Below are 17,486 nucleotides of genomic sequence, written 5' to 3'. Positions count from 1 at the left end.
ACAGATCTCAGACGCCGTGTACCGCATCGTGTACGAGCAGGCCAAGGCACGCTTCGAGGAGGTGCTGTCCAAGGTGCAGCAGGTGCAGCCGGCCATGCAGGCCGTCATCCGAACTGACATGGACCAAATTATAACCTCCAAGGAGCACCTTGCCAGCAAGATCCGAGGTAGGCAGCCACCCCCGTGCTCGACGGGCCCTCCAGGGGCCAAGGTGGACTTTCTTTTTATTTCATGATCCATGTAAATTTCACAGCAATGACTTGCTCATTGATCATTTGTAAGAATTAGAGTCAAATCTGCACTGTGGTACTCCAACCCCTGTGAGTTGTTTTGTGGCTATTATTTCTATAAGCCCAGAACTTGAAGAGAAAAATTTTTGTTCCGGAGGTTCAAGCCGTCTTTTCATCTCTGACTCATCACAGATTTTTACCATGTGTCATTTTAAAGTACATTTATGTTCAGCAAGTATAGCTTTCCCAGGTCAGTTTATTCTGTCACCCAGGCTGGAATGTAGTGGTGCGATCTCAGCTCACCACAACCTCCGCCTCCCGGATTCAAACAATTCTTCTGCCTCAGCCTCCTGAGTAGCTGGGACTACAGGTACACGCACGCCACCATGCCTGACTAACTTTTGTATATTTGGTAGTGATGGGGTTTCACCATGTTGGCCAGGCTGATCTTGAACTCCTGACCTCGTGATCCGCTCGCCTTGGCCTCCCAAAGTGCTGGGATTACAGGCATGAGCCACTGTGCCCAGCCTGTACGCCTTTCTCTTCCCAGCCAGATGGGATCCTTTCACCAGCTTGGTCCCCATAACACATCTGCAGAGCTCAGTTTTAGCAATTGTCACTTTCCCATGGGAAGTTCTTTTTATTTTATTTAATTTATTTCATTTTATTTTATTTGAGACAGGGTTTCACTCTGTCGCCCAGGCTGCAGTGCAGTGGCACGACCTTGGCTCACTGCAGTCTCTACCATCCTCCCACTTCAACCCCCCAAGTAGCTGGGACTACAGGCATGTGCCACCACGCCCAGCACATTTTTGTATTTTTTGTAGAGACAGGGTTTTGCCATGTTGCCCAGGCTGGTCTCAAATGCCTGAGCTCAAGCAATCCACCCACCTTGGCTTCCCAAAGTGCTAGGATTACAGATGTGAGCGACTGTGCCCAGCCATTATTATTATTATTATTTTGAGATGGAGTCTTGATCTGTTGCCCCGGCTGGAGTGCGGTGGCACAATCTGGGCTCACTGCAACCTTGCCTCTCGGGTTCAAGCAATTCTCCTGCCTCAGCCCCTCAAGTAGCTGGGATTACAGGCACCCGCCACCATGCCCAGCTAATTTTTGTATTTTTAGTAGAGACAGGGTTTTGCCATGTTGGCCAGGCTGGTCTTGAATTCTTAACCTCAAGTGATCCACCTGCCTTGGCCTCCCAAAGTGCTGGGATTACAGGTGTGAGCCACTGTGCCTGGCCTGTTTTTTTTTTTGTTTTTTTTTTTTGAGACGGAGTCTCGCTCTGTCGCCCAGGCTGGAGTGCAGTGGCGTGATCTCGGCTCACTGCAAGCTCCACCTCCTGGGTTCACGCCATTCTCCTGCCTCAGCCTCCTGAGTAGCTGGGACTACAGGCGCCCGCCACCATGCCTACCTAATTTTTTGTATTTTTTAGTACAGACAAGGTTTCACCGTGTTAGCCAGGATGGTCTCGATCTCCTGACCTCATGATCCGCTCACCTTGGCATCCCAAAATGCTGGGATTATAGGCGTGAGCCACCGCGCCTGGCTGCCCGGCCTGTTTTTTAAGAGACAGAGTCTCGCTCTGTCTTCCAGGTAGAGAGCAGTGGTACAATCATGGTTCACTGCGTGACCTCCTGAGCTCAAGTAGTCCTCCCACCTCAGCCTCCTGTGTAACTGGGACTACAGGTGCAGGCCACCACGCCTGGCTAATTTTTAAATTGTTTGTAAAGAAAGGGGTCTTGGCTGGGCAAAACTCTGTCTCTTTTAAAAATTTTTGAAAGAGAGAGAGAGAAGGGGGTCTTACTGTGTTGCCCAGGCTGGTTTTGAACTCCTGGCCTCAGACAATCCTCCTGCCTCAGCCTCCCAAAGCACTGGGATTACAGGCATGAGTGGCCGCGCCTGGTCTCCTGTAGGTTATTCTTTACTAGCCAGATCCTGAGTGTTGGTTGGCAGCTGGATAGGACACTGAGCGTTGACATTTCTTGTGTGGAACAAAGAACATCAGCTGCGCTGGGATGGGGCTGGACATCTAAATATTCTCCAGTGAAAACGCTTTGGTCAGAAGGTTCTGGAGATGGTCCCCACCCAAAGGAAGAAGCCTTTTACGTAATTATGCAGAGCCAGCCACACCATTCCAGAGAGGATCAGCCCGGTTTTTGTAAAACCAAGAGGCTCATTGAATCTACTAACGTATTTTTCGTTGCTGTTGTTCTTTTTGTTCAAACGAAGAAGCAAGACCCATCCTAAAGGAGTTTTTGTCTACTTCTAGCTAAGCAGAACACTGCTGACACCTCTGGGCTGGCAGTTTTCTTATTTTATTTTATTTTCATTTTTAATTTTTGTGGGTACATAGTAGGTGTGCATATTTATGGGGTACATGAGATGTTTTGATCAGGCATGCAATGTGTAATAGTCACATCATGGGAAATGGGGTATCTATCCCCTCAAGCATTTATCCTTTGTGTTACAAACAATCCAAGTATATTCTTTTAGTTGTTTTTTTTTTTTTTTTTTTGGACACGGAGTCTCACTCTTGTTGCCCAGGCTGGAGTGCAGTGGTGCCATCTCAGCTCACCGCAACCCCTGCCTCCCGGGCTCAAGTGATTCTTCTGTCTCAGCCTCCCAAGTAGCTGGGATTACAGGCACATACCACCACGCCCGGCTAATTTTTGTATTTTTAGTAGAAATGGGATTTCACCATGTTGGCCAGGCTGGTCTCAAACTCCTGACGTCAAGTGACCTTCCTGCCTCGGCCTCCCAAAGTGCTGGGATTACAGGCCTGAGCCACCGCACCTGTGCAGCCTCTTTTAGTTACTTTTAAGTGTACAATTAAATTATTATTGATTATAGTCACCCTGTTGCGCTATCAAATACTAGGGCTTATTCATTCTGTAACCGGAAACGGGTCCCGATCCAGACCCCGAGAGAGGGTTCTTGGATCTTGAGCAAGAAAGAATTCAAGGTGAGTCCATAGAGTTAAAGCAAGTTTATTAAGAAAGCGAAGGAAGAAAAGAATGGCTACTGCGTAGACAGAGCACGAGGGCTGCTGGTTGCCCATTTTTATGGTTATTTCTTGATGACATGCTAAACAAGGGGTGGATTATTCATGCCTCCCTTTTTAGAGCATATAGGGAGACTTCCTGACGTTGCCATGGCATCTGTAACCTGTCATGGTGCTGGCGGGAGTGTGGCAGTGAGGACGACCGAGGCCACTCTCGTCACCATCTTGGTTTTGGTGGGTTTTGGGCCACCTTCTTTACTGCAGCCTGTTTTATCAGCATGGTCTTTATGACCTGTATCTCGTGCCGACCTCCTGTCTCATCCCATGACTTAGAATGCCTTCACCGCCTGGCAGTGCAGCCCGGTAGGTCTCAGCCTCATTTTACCCAGCTCCTATTTAAGATACAGTTGCTCTGATTCAAGTGCCTCTGACATTTCTATTTTTTGTGCCCATTAACCATCCCCATCTCCCCCTCGCCCCCGACTACCCTCTCCAGCCTCTAGTAACCATCTTTCTACTCTATCTCCATGGGCTCAATTGCTTTGTTTTCTGTTTGTTTATTTGTCTGTTTTTACCTTTTTTATTGCTCCCACAGGGGAGGCCCCCTCCAAAATGTCAATTTGCTTTAATTTTTAGATCCCACAAATAAGTGAGGACATGTGATGTTTGTCTTTCTGTGCCTGGCTGAATATAATGACCTCCAGCTCCAACCATGTTGTTGCAGATGACCGAAACTCGTTCTTTTTTACGGCTGAATAGTACCCCATCGTGTATATGTACCGCATTTTCTTTATCCATTCGTCTGTTATGGACACTTAGGTTGCTTCCAAATCTTGGTTGTTGTGAACAGAGCCGCAACAAACACGGGAGTGCAGATATCGCTGTGATGGGCTGATTTCCTTTATTTGGGTATATACCCAGCAGTGGGATTGCTGGATTGTATGGTAGCTCTATTAGTTTTTTGAGGAACCTCCAAACTGTTCTCCATAGTGGTTGTACTCATTTACATTCCCACTGTGAACCCTGAAAATTTGAGGCAGGTCTCAGTTAAATTAGAAAGTTGATTTTGCCAAGTTGGGGACACGCACTCGTGACACAGCCTCAGGAGGAACTGATGACATGTGCCCAGGTGGTCAGAGCACAGCTTGGTTTTATACATTTTAGGGACACCTGAGCCATCAATCAACATACGTAAAATGGGCCGGGCGCAGCAGCTCAAGCTGTAATCCCAGCACTCTGGGAGGCCGAGGCGGGTGGATCACTTGAGGTCAGGAGTTCGAGACCAGCCTGGCCAACATGGTGAAACCCCGTCTCTCTTAAAAATACAAAGCTTAGCTGGATGTGGTGGCGCATGCCTGTAGTCCCAGCTGCTCTAGGAGGCTGAGGCATGAGAATTGCTTGAACCTGGGAGGCAGAGGCTGCAGTGAGCCGAGATCAAGCCACTATACTCCAGCCTGGTCAACAGAGTGAGACCCTGTCTTAAAAAAAAAAAAAAAAAAAAAAATGTAAAATGAACATGGTTCAGTCCGGAAAGGCGGGAGAACTTGAAGGAAAAGCAGGACAACTCAATGCAGGCATGAGGCTTCCAGGTCATAGAAAGAAAAGAGACAAATAGTTGCATTCTTTTGAGTTGATGATTAGCCTCTCCAAAGGAGGGAAGCAGATAAGCATTAATCTCAGTGAGCGGAGGGGTGACTTTGAATAGAACGGAGGCGGGTTTGCTTTAAGCAATTCCCAGCTTGACTTTTCCCTTTAGCTTCGTAATTCTGGGGGCCTAAGATATTTTCCTTTCACACCACCAACAGTGTACGGAGGTTCCCTTTTCTCCACATCCTCGCCAGCGTTTGTTATTGCTTGTCTTTTGGATAAAGCCATTTTAACTGGGGTGACGTGGCATCTCATTGTAGTTTTGATTTGCAGTTCTCTGATCAGTGATGTCAAGTACCTTTTCATATGCCTGTTTTGGGTTGAGGACCTTTCATATGCCTGTTTGCCATTTATATGTCTTCTTTGGGGAAATATGTATTCAAATCTTTTGCCCATTTTTAATTGGATTACTAGGATTTTTTTCCTATAGACTTGTTTGAGATCCTTACATTTTCTGATTATTAATCTTTTGTCAGATGGCAGTTTTCTTAGTTTTTTGCCATCATGGTTTCAGAAAGATCAGGGTCCAATCTCAGAACACCTTGTCATTTTTCCTGCATGGATTTCTCATCTTTATCCACTATTTCTGTGAAATCATTCAGCTTGCTAATGTTGCCCCCAGTGGTTTTTTTTTAAAAATAATATTGGCCAGGTACGGTGGCTCATGCCTGTAATCCCAGCACTTGGGAGGCCAAGGCAGGAGGATCACTTGAGCCCAGGGAGTTTGAGACCAGCCTGGATAACATAGTGAGACCCTGCCTCTTAAAATAATAATAATAATAAAAGTATTGATGGGGGCTGAGCGCGGTGGCTCACGCCTATAATCCCAGCACTTTGGGAGGCCGAGGTGGGCGGGTCACCTGAGACCAGGAGTTTGAGACCAGCCTGGCCAATATGGTGAAACCCCGTCTCTACTAAAAATATAAAAATTAGCTGGGCACAGTGGCACGCGCCGGTAGTCCCAGCTACTCAGGAGGCTGAGGCAGGAGAATTGCTTGAACCTGGGAGGTGGAGGTTGCAGTGAGCTGAGATCGTGCCACTGCACTCCAGCCTGGGCGACAGAGCGAGACTCCGTCTCAAAAAAAATATAATAATAATGATAATAACAGTAATACAGTAGCCTCCAGCACCTGGGCTCTGGGATGGCTGGGAGGTGCTCCTTGGGGAGCCCCTGCTGACCCGGCTCCCTCGGGGCATAGCCTTCATCCTCCCCAAGGCAGAGGTGTGCGTGCGGAACCATGTCCAGCCCTACATCCCGTCCATCCTGGAGGCCCTGATGGTCCCCACCAGCCAGGGCTTCACTGAGGTGCGAGATGTCTTCTTCAAGGAGGTCACGGACATGAACCTGAACGTCATCAACGAGGGCGGCATTGACAAGCTGGGCGAGGTGAGGCCGGCACCGCCCCTAGGAGGGGGTCTCCTGAGAGTAGGTCTGGTCTGTCCCAGAGGGCCCCGGCTGCGTGACTCAGGGCAGCCGTTCCCCTCCAAGGCCATCCCTGTAGACGGGGAGGGGCTGCTGGGGACTAGGGGCAGAGGCCGTGAGGCCAGGGCTGTTGGAGTCCTCGTGGGGCCTGCAGTTTGAGGAAAGAGGGAACATTAGCTCCCGGCCACCAGCCTTTAGAAACCCAAGAGTGGTGCTAAAATAGAAAAGAATTTAACAGAAGAGAGGGAAGGAGGGAAGGAGAGGAGGGGAGAGGGAAGGGCGGGCTTCAGGTGGAGCAATGAGATTGATAAGGCAGAATTCACAAGTCACGCGCCCTCCAAATGGAGACGGCCGTTGCCCTTACTTGACCTCAGTTATCTGGCTCTCGGGGTGAACGTCCTTCCACAGTCTCCATCTTGGGCTGGCTGCCCGGAGACCGCATAGTTGTCAGATTGAATTTATCCTGTATCTTAGTTTCCTCCTTTATACTCTGAAATGGGGAGTCCACAGACCATAATAATCCCAGAATCTGAGACCTGGAGAGGACCTTGGAGAGCAGGAAAGCTCTCTCCCAATTTTGAAGCTGAGGAAACTGAGGCTCAGAGAGGGTGAATGACTTGCCCAAGGTCACCCAGCACCTCAGAAGGGATGAGCGCCTTCTGCCGGCACCAAGGCTGCCTCTCCACAGCGCTGTGCCACTGGACTGCGCCCTCCGTGCCTTCAGAGCCTCATGCTTCTGTCCTGGGCCCTCCTGGGTTTACCTTTGTGGCCATGAGCACCAGGTGGCCATCCCTGGTAGCAGGCGCCAGCCCCAGGGCCTGGACTTCGAGGACCCAGGCAAAGTGTGTGGGGGGTGCTGCCTGGCCACAGGGCGGCCCTGCTCAGCCCCCGCGGCCCCGCCCCCTGCAGTACATGGAGAAGCTGTCCCGGCTGGCGTACCACCCCCTGAAGATGCAGAGCTGCTATGAGAAGATGGAGTCGCTGCGACTGGACGGGCTGCAGCAGCGATTTGATGTGTCCAGCACGTCCGTGTTCAAGCAGCGAGCCCAGATCCACATGCGGGAGGTAGACCCGAGGCTACGACCCCCACCCCACACCCTGTCCACCGCCTTCCACAGGCCCCCTCGCCCAGGGGGTCCCTTCTGCTCCGTCCCCTGTCACGCCATAGCCACGCTTGCCTGGCACGCTCTCTCCTCCTCTGCTTGGAACATCTGTGCCTCTGCCCACCTGGCTAATTCTGACTCACTTCCCAGGTGTCAGCTTAGAGACCCCTTCCTCCAGGAAGCTCTCCTTGCGCCCCCAGGCCCCTTCCCATATTTCCTGTTGCCTTGAGGCAGGGACTTGCTCCAGCGTGCAGCGCTGTGAGTGGGCAAATGAGTGGGTGGGCATAGACCGCTTGCCATTCCTCCCTGGCAGGCCTCGGGGTGGGGGGCTGGTTGAGGATGAGGACCCCTCAGCGGCACCCAGGAAGGGGCTGTGGTCACCCTGGGGGCTTCACATGTCCGCGTTATGCCCTGCAGCAAATGGACAATGCCGTGTATACGTTCGAGACCCTCCTGCACCAGGAGCTGGGGAAGGGACCCACCAAGGAGGAGCTGTGCAAGTCCATCCAGCGGGTCCTGGAGCGGGTGCTGAAGGTGAGTGGCCCCACGCCCTGCCCCGGACCGTCCTAGGCGAGGCCGAGCCCCGAGCCTCATCCCCGGCCACCACCAGGATTGCTGTCCCTGCAAGGAGGCGCCATGGTCCTGTTGTGCGGATGAGGACTCGGAGGCTTGGGTCAGACCACTGGCCTCGTCCTACCCTCAGGGCCAATGGAGCCCACTGACCTGCAGACCCCTGACCCCCTTGTTCCCTGCAGAAATACGATTACGACAGCAGCTCTGTGAGGAAGAGGTTCTTCCGGGAGGCGCTGCTGCAGATCAGCATACCGTTCCTGCTCAAGAAGCTGGCCCCTACCTGCAAGTCGGTGAGCAGCCCCCACCTGCTCCAGCCGTTTGGGCCCTAAGTTGGGGGATGGAGCCCACAGACCTCCCTCTACCCTTGGCCCTGACCTCTCATCTCTGCCGCCCCACCTGAGCAGGAGCTGCCCCGGTTCCAGGAGCTGATCTTCGAGGACTTTGCCAGGTTCATCCTGGTGGAAAACACGTACGAGGAGGTGGTGCTGCAGACTGTCATGAAGGACATCCTGCAGGGTGGGTGCCGTCCCGGGGTGGGGACTGTTGCCAGGAGGATGCTGGGGGGGCAGCTGAGAAGTGGTGGCAGCTGAGGGGGTCAGCTAAGGCTCAAAGAAAAGCCCAGACTTGCACCTGGGGGCTGGGTGAAGCCCACTGTTCGCTGTGTGGCCTCCGAAGCGGCCTTAGCCTTGCGTCTCTGTGCTTTAGTTTCTTCTCGCGTCCTTGGCTTTGCTGGGAGGGTCAGAGGCGTGATTAGATGACATGTGGTCAGCAGCCTGGGCCTGGAGATAGCATCACAGCCTTGCTGCTTTTAGCAACGAGGCCTGGAATGAGTCACATCCCAATCACAGACCCCCACGGCAGGATGAGACGGGTCTCCTTTGAGCAGAGTCCAGCACAGGGGCGGCTGTGGGATCAGTGCTGTGTCCTGACCCTTCCCCTGTGGCCCTGCAGCTGTGAAGGAGGCCGCAGTGCAGAGGAAGCACAACCTCTACCGGGACAGCATGGTCATGCACAACAGCGACCCCAACCTGCACCTGCTGGCCGAGGGCGCCCCCATCGACTGGGGCGAGGAGTACAGCAACAGCGGCGGGGGCGGCAGCCCCAGCCCCAGCACCCCGGAGGCAGCCACCCTCTCGGAAAAGCGACGGCGCGCCAAGCAGGTGGTCTCTGTGGTCCAGGATGAGGAGGCGGGGCTGCCCTTTGAGGCTAGCCCTGAGTCACCACCACCTGCGTCCCCGGACAGTGTCACTGAGATCCAAGGCCTGCTGGCCCAAGGTCTGCGGCCTGAGAGCCCCCCACCAGCCGGCCCCCTGCTCAACGGGGCCCCCGCTGGGGAGAGTCCCCAGCCTAAGGCCGCCCCCGAGGCCTCCTCGCCGCCTGCCTCACCCCTCCAGCATCTCCTGCCTGGAAAGGCTGTGGACCTTGGGCCCCCCAAGCCCAGCGACCAGGAGACTGGAGAGCAGGTGTCCAGCCCCAGCAGCCACCCCGCCCTCCACACCACCACCGAGGACAGTGCAGGGGTGCAGACTGAGTTCTAAGCCAGTGGGTCCCTGACTGCGGCACATGGCACAGGCCCTTCCCTTCCGGACCCAGGCAGGCTCAGCTCTGGGGAGGGCACCCTGGTCTGTGCCTTGTGGGTGGAGGTGGGGCAGAGCTATGTGGCACCGCCAGGGAGCAGGCCCACCTGAGTCACTTTATTGGGTTCAGTCAACACTTTTTTGCTCCCTGTTTTCTCTTCTGTGGGATGATCTCAGATGCAGGGGCTGGTTTTGGGGTTTTCCTGCTTGTGCCGAGGGCTGGACACTGCTGGGGGGCTGGAAAGCCCCTCCCTTCCTGTCCTCCTTCTGTGGCCTCTGTCCCCTCATGGGTGCTGCCATCCTTCCTGGAGAGAGGGAGGTGAAAGCTGGTGTGAGCCCAGTGGGTTCCCGCCCACTCACCCAGGAGCTGGCTGGGCCAGGACCAGGAGAGGGAGCACTGCTGCCCTCCTGACCCTGCTCCTTCCGCAGTTAGGGGTGGACCGAGCCTTGCTTTCCCCACTGTTCTGGAGGGAAGGGGAAGGAGGGGGTCTTCAGGCTGGAGCCAGGCTGGGGGTGCTGGGTGGAGAGATGAGATTTAGGGGGTGCCTCATGGGGTGGGCGGGCCTGGGGTGAAATGAGAAAGGCCCAGAACGTGCAGGTCTGCGGAGGGGAAGTGTCCTGAGTGAAGGAGGGGACCCCCATCCTGGGGGATGCTGGGAGTGAGTGAGTGAGTGAGATGGCTGAGTGAGGGTTATGGGGAGCCTGAGGTTTTATGGGCCTGTGTATCCCCTTCTCCCGGCCCCAGCCTGCCTCCCTCCCGCCCGCCTGGCCCACAGGTCTCCCTCTGGTCCCTGTCCCTCTGGTTCTTGGGGATGGAGCGGCAGCAAGGGGTGTAATGGGGCTGGGTTCTGTCTTCTACAGGCCACCCCGAGGTCCTCAGTGGTTGCCTGGGGAGCCGGACGGGGCTCCTGAGGGGTACAGGTTGGGTGGGCCCTCCCTGAGGGTCTGGGGTCAGGCTTTGGCCTCTGCTGCCTCTGTCACCAAGTCACCTCCCTCTGAAAATCCAGTCCCTTCTTTGGATGTCCTTGTGAGTCACTCTGGGCCTGGCTGTCGTCCCTCCTCAGCTTCTTGTTCCTGGGACAAGGGTCAAGCCAGGATGGGCCCAGGCCCGGGATCCCCCACCCCAGGACCCCCAGGCCCCCTCCCCTGCTGCTTTGCAGGGGGCAGGGCAGAAATGGACTCCTTTTGGGTCCCCGAGGTGGGGTCCCCTCCCAGCCCTGCATCGTCCGTGCCCTAGACCTGCTCCCCAGAGGAGGGGCCTTGACCCACAGGACGTGTGGTGGTGCCTGGCACTCAGGGACCCCCAGCTGCCCCAGCCCTGGTCTCTGGCGCATCTCTTCCCTCTTGTCCCGAAGATCTGCGCCTCTAGTGCCTTTTGAGGGGTTCCCATCATCCCTCCCTGATATTGTATTGAAAATATTATGCACACTGTTCATGCTTCTACTAATCAATAAATGCTTTATTTAAAGCCAGTTGCCTTGAGTGGTGCTATTGGGGTAGGGGACGGGGGGCCTGGGCTGGGGACTGTGTCTAGGCCCCCATACGGCTCGGCTTTCTGGGCTTCTCACTTGACTGAGTGCCTCTATGTTTATGATCTGAGTTCTTTTACAGAGGAGGAAACAGGCTCAGCGAGAAGGGACTTGTCCAAGGTGACCTGCCTTCTGGTGGCAGCTCAGGCAGCTTCCTCAGCCAGACCTGTGCCGGGTGCCCCTCGGGCAGCCTTGGGTGATGGTGAGTCCAAGAGGGATGGCAGCAGGCAGCAGCTTCAAGGCCACTCAGGGCCCTGGCGTGCCCACAGCGGGGTGGGCCCAGGCTCGGGCTGGATCCAAACAGTGATGCCAGCTCCTTCAACGCTCCTGATCACACTCCTGTTTACCAAGCGCTCACTGTGGGCCAAGCGCTTTGTGTGCAGGAACAGCAGCCTCGAGAGAGCTCTAGAAAGTGGACACAGTCGTCACCACCATTTCACCGATGTGTACACTGAGGCCTTGGAAGGTGGGGACCTGGGCCAAGCTTATGTGGCACCAGGAACAACCCTCGAGCTCCTGCAGCTGTTGGGGGCGGGTTGCCCCATCTATGGGTAAAAACATGTCCCTACTGGGTGGGGTGGCAGCCAGTCACCTTGGGGATGTTGGCTTCCCTGGTGCCAGCCTGTCCATGGTGGCCTAGGGCTTGGGCCTGGGCCTCCCTCGGTCAACAAGGGCTGAGGTGCAGAACATGGGGCTGTGTGGCCGGAGACCAGGGATGCGGCTGTCCCTTGCTGTTGTCCTTGGCAGGTCACTGAGCCTCGAGACCTCCATGAGGCCTCCCTGGGCCCTAGTGAGAGCGTAAGGAGATCTGCAAAGCACTGCGCTCCAGGAGGTAGCCCCACCTGCCTCAGTCTCTCCCCTCTTGGCCAAGTTGAGCCCAGGAGGGTGTTGGGAGGAGGGGGAACTGAGGGGGAGCTGTGGGTGGGAAAAGGCCACCCAGCTCCTGCCTGGGAAATGACTCACACGACAAAGGGTATTCGCCTGCGCTGTTCAGTGCACAGGACTGATGGTCTCAGTGAGAGGGAAACAGGCCCAGGCGCACGGCTTTTCTGCCACCCCAGGACCTGAACTCTCCTGCCTGCTTCTGCGGACGCTGTACTTGGGGCAAGCACTCAGCGCCCCCTGGAGGCCACCAGCAGGTCAGGGCTGCATCACGTCCTGTGTTGAATGCACAGGGAAACGAGCCCAAACACTGGCCACCATCACTGAGTGAGCTGGAGGCAGAGCCCAGGTGCTCCGAGCAGGCCTGCCACGAGCCCAAGGAAGAGGCTGCACCTGGCTCAACGCCGTCTGCCAGAAAATGCGTAATCAACGTGCACCTCTGCAGCGAGTGCAAGTGTATATGGCTCCAAGAATTTTGCAGTGACCAACCTGCACAACCGCACGGGCTGGAAGGTGAGGATGCTTCTGGGCCTCAAACCTCACATCACCATGTCCCAGTTGCAAGGCCCTGGGCATTTACCCCCATCAGCCTCAGCTGCCTCACTGGGATAATGGACGGAACACACGGGGCTCCTCCGCTCATGGAGGCACAGGCCGCAGCCATCACCGGCCCTGGCTGCCTCTGGGCCCTGGTCTCTCCACCTGTGAAGGGGGCGCTGCGATAACGCGACATTCAAGATGGCCCTACCTGACCTCTCCTCTCGACTGAGGTGCGGCGCACTCCTGGCTCCTTCCCCGAGAAGAGCTGCCCTCTGCCCGAGCCCCATCCCCAGACCTCGTCCCCTCCCCTCCCTGGGCTCCCATGAGAACCCAGTGATGACTCAGGCCAGAAGCGCACTGAAGACAGGTTTATTGACACTCCTGCTTCGGATCGAGCTACATGGGGTAAGGAGGGACAGTTGTGGAGAGCAGGAGGGCCCCGGGGTTCTGGGGAGCAGCAGAGAGGGAGACCCAGGGTTGCTGGTGCCACTGTGAGCACAGGCCTGCACCACACGCCTTCCCAGGAAGGCCTCCCCTCACCCAGCCAGGCCGTCCTGCTCCCTTCCCACATGCAGGGTGGGACGGGGCTGTGCATGGCCCCCAGTTGAGGACCCAAGCTCCTGCAGGGGCGGTGGCCTTTAGTCAAGACAGCTGGGAGGCAGCAGATCCATGATTAGGCTGGGACACTGGCTCCCAGGCTCGGGTGGTGGTGCAGCGGCCTCTCCAGCCCCAGCCCCCAGGACCATTCAGACTGGTGGTCTCATGGATGAGGAGCACCTCTGCCTGGCCCAGACGTGCTTGGAGCTTAGGATGGGGGCTCCTGGGCAGTGGGGAAGGGGCCCAGGGCAGGGGGGAGCCTCATACGAGTCTGGCTGGCGCAAGGCTGAGCAGGAGCCCAGGGCTCACAGTGGCTGAGGCAGGGCTAGGACCAGGCCCAGGTGGGCGGGCAGCACTCAGCTGCTGTGGTAGATGCGGAGGCGCTGGGCGATGTCCTGGCGGCACAGCGGGCAGGTGCGCAGTGGCTGGCAGCACTGCTGGCAGCAGCAGACGTGGCCACAGTTGAGGAAGATCATCTGGGCCTGGGGAGGGAGAGCGGGAGCATGTGGCCGGCCCTACCGGGTTCCAGGAGTCCCAGGCCCCAGGCCCGTCTTTTTTTTTTTTTTTGAGACAGAGTCTCACTCTGTTGCCCAGGCTGGAGTGCAGTGGTGTGATCTCAGCTCACTGCAACCTCAGCCTCCCGGGTTTAAGTGATTCTCCTGCCTCAGCCTCCCAAGTAGCTGGGACTACAGGCGTGCATCACCATGCCTGGCTAAATTTTTTGTATTTTTAGTAGAGATGGGGTTTCACCATGTTGGTCAGGCTGGTCTCGAACTCCTGACCCCAAGTGATCTGCCCACCTCGGCCTCCCAAAGTGCTGGGATTACAGGCGTGAGCCACCGTGCCGGCCCCCTTCATTATTCTTTAGCATCTTTACCATAAACGCCTGATAGTGGGGCCTTCGGGCATTTGACCACCACAGAAACAGAGCAGGCACGGCCGAAACGGGTAACCTAGGCCTTCTGTTAGCAGTTTGCTATTTCTCTAGAGTTTGTAAAAAATATAAATACCCATATAAATGCCCCAACTGATTCTTTCTTAAATAAAACTGGGGATTATATTCCTGCGCTCTGGACAGGCGACGGAGGCCTATTCAGCCGGCCCCTGCCGGAGGGCACGCAGGGTGTTCAGGCTTCTTTCTTGTTGATGCACTTGCCCAGGCCCTGAACTCCTCAGTCTACAAATGATCCCAACCCGGAGCAGCAGCCACTGACTCAGGACCACACTTTGCCTCAGCATCTCCTGCTTTCAGGAACTGATCCAAGCTCCGCTCAAAGCTGTCTGGAATGCCAAGGGCCCCAGAACAGGGATTATATTTGGAACCAATAGGTCCATCCATATCATGGCATGAGTCGGGTCAACTGGAGACCCTGGAATCATCAAACTGCAAACATGGCTGCTTTTCTAAGTAGGATCCCTCAGCGGAGGCAAAGGAAGATTTGTATTTCATTCACTGCTCTGTGTAATTTTTAGAGTAAGTGTTAATGAATTTTTAAAAGATGATTTTTTCTTTTTTTTGAGATGGAATCTCGATCTGTCTGCCAGGCTGGAGTGCAGTGGTGGGATCTTGGCTCACTGCAATCTCTGCCTCCCAGGTTCAAGCGATTCTCCTGCCTCAGCCTCCCAAGTATCTGGGCTTACAGGCGCCCACCACCACGCCTGGCTGATTTTTGTATTTTTAGTAGAGATGGAGTTTTACCATGTTGGCCAGGCTGGCCTCGAACTCCTGACCTCAGGTGATCCACCTGCCTTGGCCTCCCAAAGTGCTGGGATTACAGGCGTGAGCCACCATGCCTGGCCAAAAGATGATTTTCTAAAGCCTCTGCAGGGTAAATCATGTTGTTGATATTTCATGATTTGGGAAATTTTTTCCTAATGTATTTATTAAGTAGGAACAAAAAGAAAAAGGTCCGGAAAATGATGTGAGCGCAGCTCATATTTGGGTCATGGGACCAGGGGTCATCTTTATTTCCTGCCTTCTTTCTAGATGAGCACAATCTACTTAGAGAACTGGAGAAAACACGTTCAGAGACAACCCTGTACCTGGAGAATTTGAGGAGGGTGGCCACAGGCAGGGCAGGCGGGTGGGGAGGGTCCCGGACTTACCTCCCGTTCCAGGCACACGACACACTCTGAGGCCTGCACCTCCAGCTCTGCAGGGGGAGCGGATGGCCTCACAGACTCAGGAGGCTCCCGGGGGGCCGTAGGGGTGACGACCTCACCCATTGGTGGTTTCAGCTCTGTGGGGACCAGACAGACAGACTGAGCCAGGGTCATCTCCGCTGACCCCAGCCCCTAGGGGCTCATCGTGGCCCTGCCCATCCCCATGGTGAGTGAGCTGGAGGGTGGGGGAGCCTCTGCTCTCAGATCTGAGGGAAGTGCTCTCCTTGCCACACACTCTCTTCTCCTCTTCTCTTCTCGGAGCCTCATTTCCCATCTGCAGAATGGGAGTGAAGTCTCTCTGCAGGGATGGCCGCAGCGCTTGTTAAGTGGGTCCTCTGATCTCTAATGTCCCCGGGACGCTTCATAGCCACCCTGCAAGTAGGGCTTGGCACTTTCAGAGATGAGACATTTGAGGCTCAGAGACTGGGAGTTACTCAACCCAGGGCCACGTGGCCATCTGGTGATGCAGCTGCAGATCCCTGGGGCAGGAGCTCTCAGTGAAGGACCAGCTCTTGGCTTCTCCACCTGGTTGCCCAGGAGATAGGATGGGCTGCTGCCCATCAGGTGACCCAGGGGAGCAGAATGAGAGGCCCCCCCAAGGCTGCTCCCCTGCCCCCAGCCCCACAGAGTCCCCAGCATGCTGGCTGCTCTGCCCTGGAGCCAGCATCCCCTGCTAAGACATCAGAAGCAGCCCTTACAAAATGCTAAGTCTCTTTTTTTTTTTTTTTTTTTTTTTTTTTGAGACAGAGTCTCGCTCTGTCACCCAGGCTGGAGTTCAGTGGTGCGATCTCGGCTCACTGCAACCTCTGCCTCCCAGGTTCAAGCAATTCTCCTTCCTCAGCCTCCCGAGTAGCTGGGATTACAGGTGCCCACTATCACGACAGGCTAATTTTTGTATCTTTAGTAGAGATGGGGTTTCACCATGTTGGCCAGGCTGGTCTCAAGCTTTTGACTTCGGGTGATCTACCCACCTCAGCCTCCCAGAGTGCTGGGATTACAGGTGTGAGCCAACATGCCCGGCTGCTAAGTCTCTTTTTCTATCATGCAACGTGAGCCACCCACTTCCTTGACTCTATCCCTCGTTCCCTTCCTGATCACAGTTCACTTTATTCTACGGCTTGAATTACAAGCATTATTTTTTATAACAGGAAAAAACTAAAGTTTTTTTTTTTTTTGAGATGGAGTCTCACTCTCGCCAGGCCGGAGTGCAGTGTGGTGCGATCTCGGCTCACTGCAACCTCCGCCTCCTAGATTCAAGTGATTCTCCTGCCTCAGCCTCTCCTCTTGCGTATCTGGGACTACAGGCACACGCCACCGTGCCCAGCTAATTTTAGTAGAGACAGGGTTTCACCATGTTGGCCAGGATGGTCTCCATCTCCTGACCTCGTGATCCGCCCTCCTCGGCTTCCCAAAGTGCTGGGATTACAGGCGTGAGGCACCGCACCCGGCCACAACTAAAGATTTTTTTAAAGGCTGTTACAACACTAGACCCTCTAAGGCTATCAGTGCTGCCCCCAAACCACCATTTTGAGGGGGCATTCATATATATATATATATATATATTTTTTTTTTTAGACAGGGTCTTGCTCTGTCACCCAGGCTGGAGTATAGTATCATGATCACAGCTCACTGCAGCCTCAACCTCCCAGGCTCAAGCAGTCCTCCTACCTCAGCCTCCAGAGTAGCTGGGATGACGCCTTGCTAATTTTTTTTATTTTTTTGTTTTGTTTTGTTTTTGAGACAGTCTCACTCTTTTCCAGGCTGGAGTGCAGGGGCACAATCATGGCTCACTGCAGCCTCGACCTCCCAAGCTCAAGCGATCCTCCCACCTTTGCCCCCCAAGTAGCTGGAACTAAGGTGTGCACCACCACACCCAGCTAATTTTATTTTATTTTTTGTAGAGAAGGGGTCTCCCTATGTTGCCCAGGCTGGTCTCAAACTCCTGGGCTCGAGTGATCCTCCCGCGTAGGCCTCCCAAAGTGTGGGATTACAGCCATGAGCCACTGCACCCAGCTTCTATATTTGTTTTTTTCTTTTTCTTTTTTTTTTTTTGAGACAGAGTTTCACTTGTCACCCAGGCTGGAATGCAATGGCATGATCTTGGCTCACTGTAACTTCCGCCTCCTGGGTTCAAGCAATTCTGCTGCCTCAGCCTCCTGAGTCTGGGACTACAGGTGCACGCCACCACGCCTGGCTAATTTTTGTATTTTTAGTAGAG

At 54.8% G+C, this 17,486-nt stretch overlaps 2 protein-coding genes across 5 annotated transcripts in view; one reads left to right on the top strand and one right to left on the bottom strand.

Annotated features, from left to right (window-relative positions):
* The window catches only part of NIBAN2 (niban apoptosis regulator 2), a 62,828-nt gene extending 51,799 nt beyond the window's left edge, over window positions 1-11,029 (top strand). The window contains exons 8-14 of the mRNA XM_031014318.3: window positions 5-167; window positions 6,081-6,268; window positions 7,214-7,369; window positions 7,825-7,941; window positions 8,163-8,270; window positions 8,385-8,496; window positions 8,932-11,029. Of these exons, the coding sequence (XP_030870178.2) occupies window positions 5-167; window positions 6,081-6,268; window positions 7,214-7,369; window positions 7,825-7,941; window positions 8,163-8,270; window positions 8,385-8,496; window positions 8,932-9,518 (1,431 nt within the window). The 3' untranslated portion in view covers window positions 9,519-11,029. The remainder of the gene's footprint in view (window positions 1-4; window positions 168-6,080; window positions 6,269-7,213; window positions 7,370-7,824; window positions 7,942-8,162; window positions 8,271-8,384; window positions 8,497-8,931) is intronic.
* Window positions 11,030-12,861: 1,832 nt separating this feature from the next.
* The window catches only part of LRSAM1 (leucine rich repeat and sterile alpha motif containing 1), a 55,551-nt gene continuing 50,926 nt past the window's right edge, over window positions 12,862-17,486 (bottom strand). For all 4 annotated transcript variants that reach the window (XM_019033255.3, XM_055351199.2, XM_063697036.1 and 1 more), the window contains 2 exons: window positions 15,212-15,345; window positions 12,862-13,587 (listed from right to left, as the gene is read on the bottom strand). In XM_019033255.3, coding sequence (XP_018888800.1) covers window positions 13,462-13,587; window positions 15,212-15,345 — 260 coding nt within the window. In that variant the 3' untranslated portion in view covers window positions 12,862-13,461. The remainder of the gene's footprint in view (window positions 13,588-15,211; window positions 15,346-17,486) is intronic.

The sequence above is a fragment of the Gorilla gorilla genome, chromosome 13 (genome assembly GCF_029281585.2).
Source record: "Gorilla gorilla gorilla isolate KB3781 chromosome 13, NHGRI_mGorGor1-v2.1_pri, whole genome shotgun sequence".
Classification (NCBI taxonomy): Eukaryota; Metazoa; Chordata; class Mammalia; order Primates; family Hominidae; genus Gorilla; species Gorilla gorilla.
The sequence above is the reverse complement of the archived record's forward strand: the minus strand, read 5'-3'. Positions and strand labels throughout refer to the sequence as shown.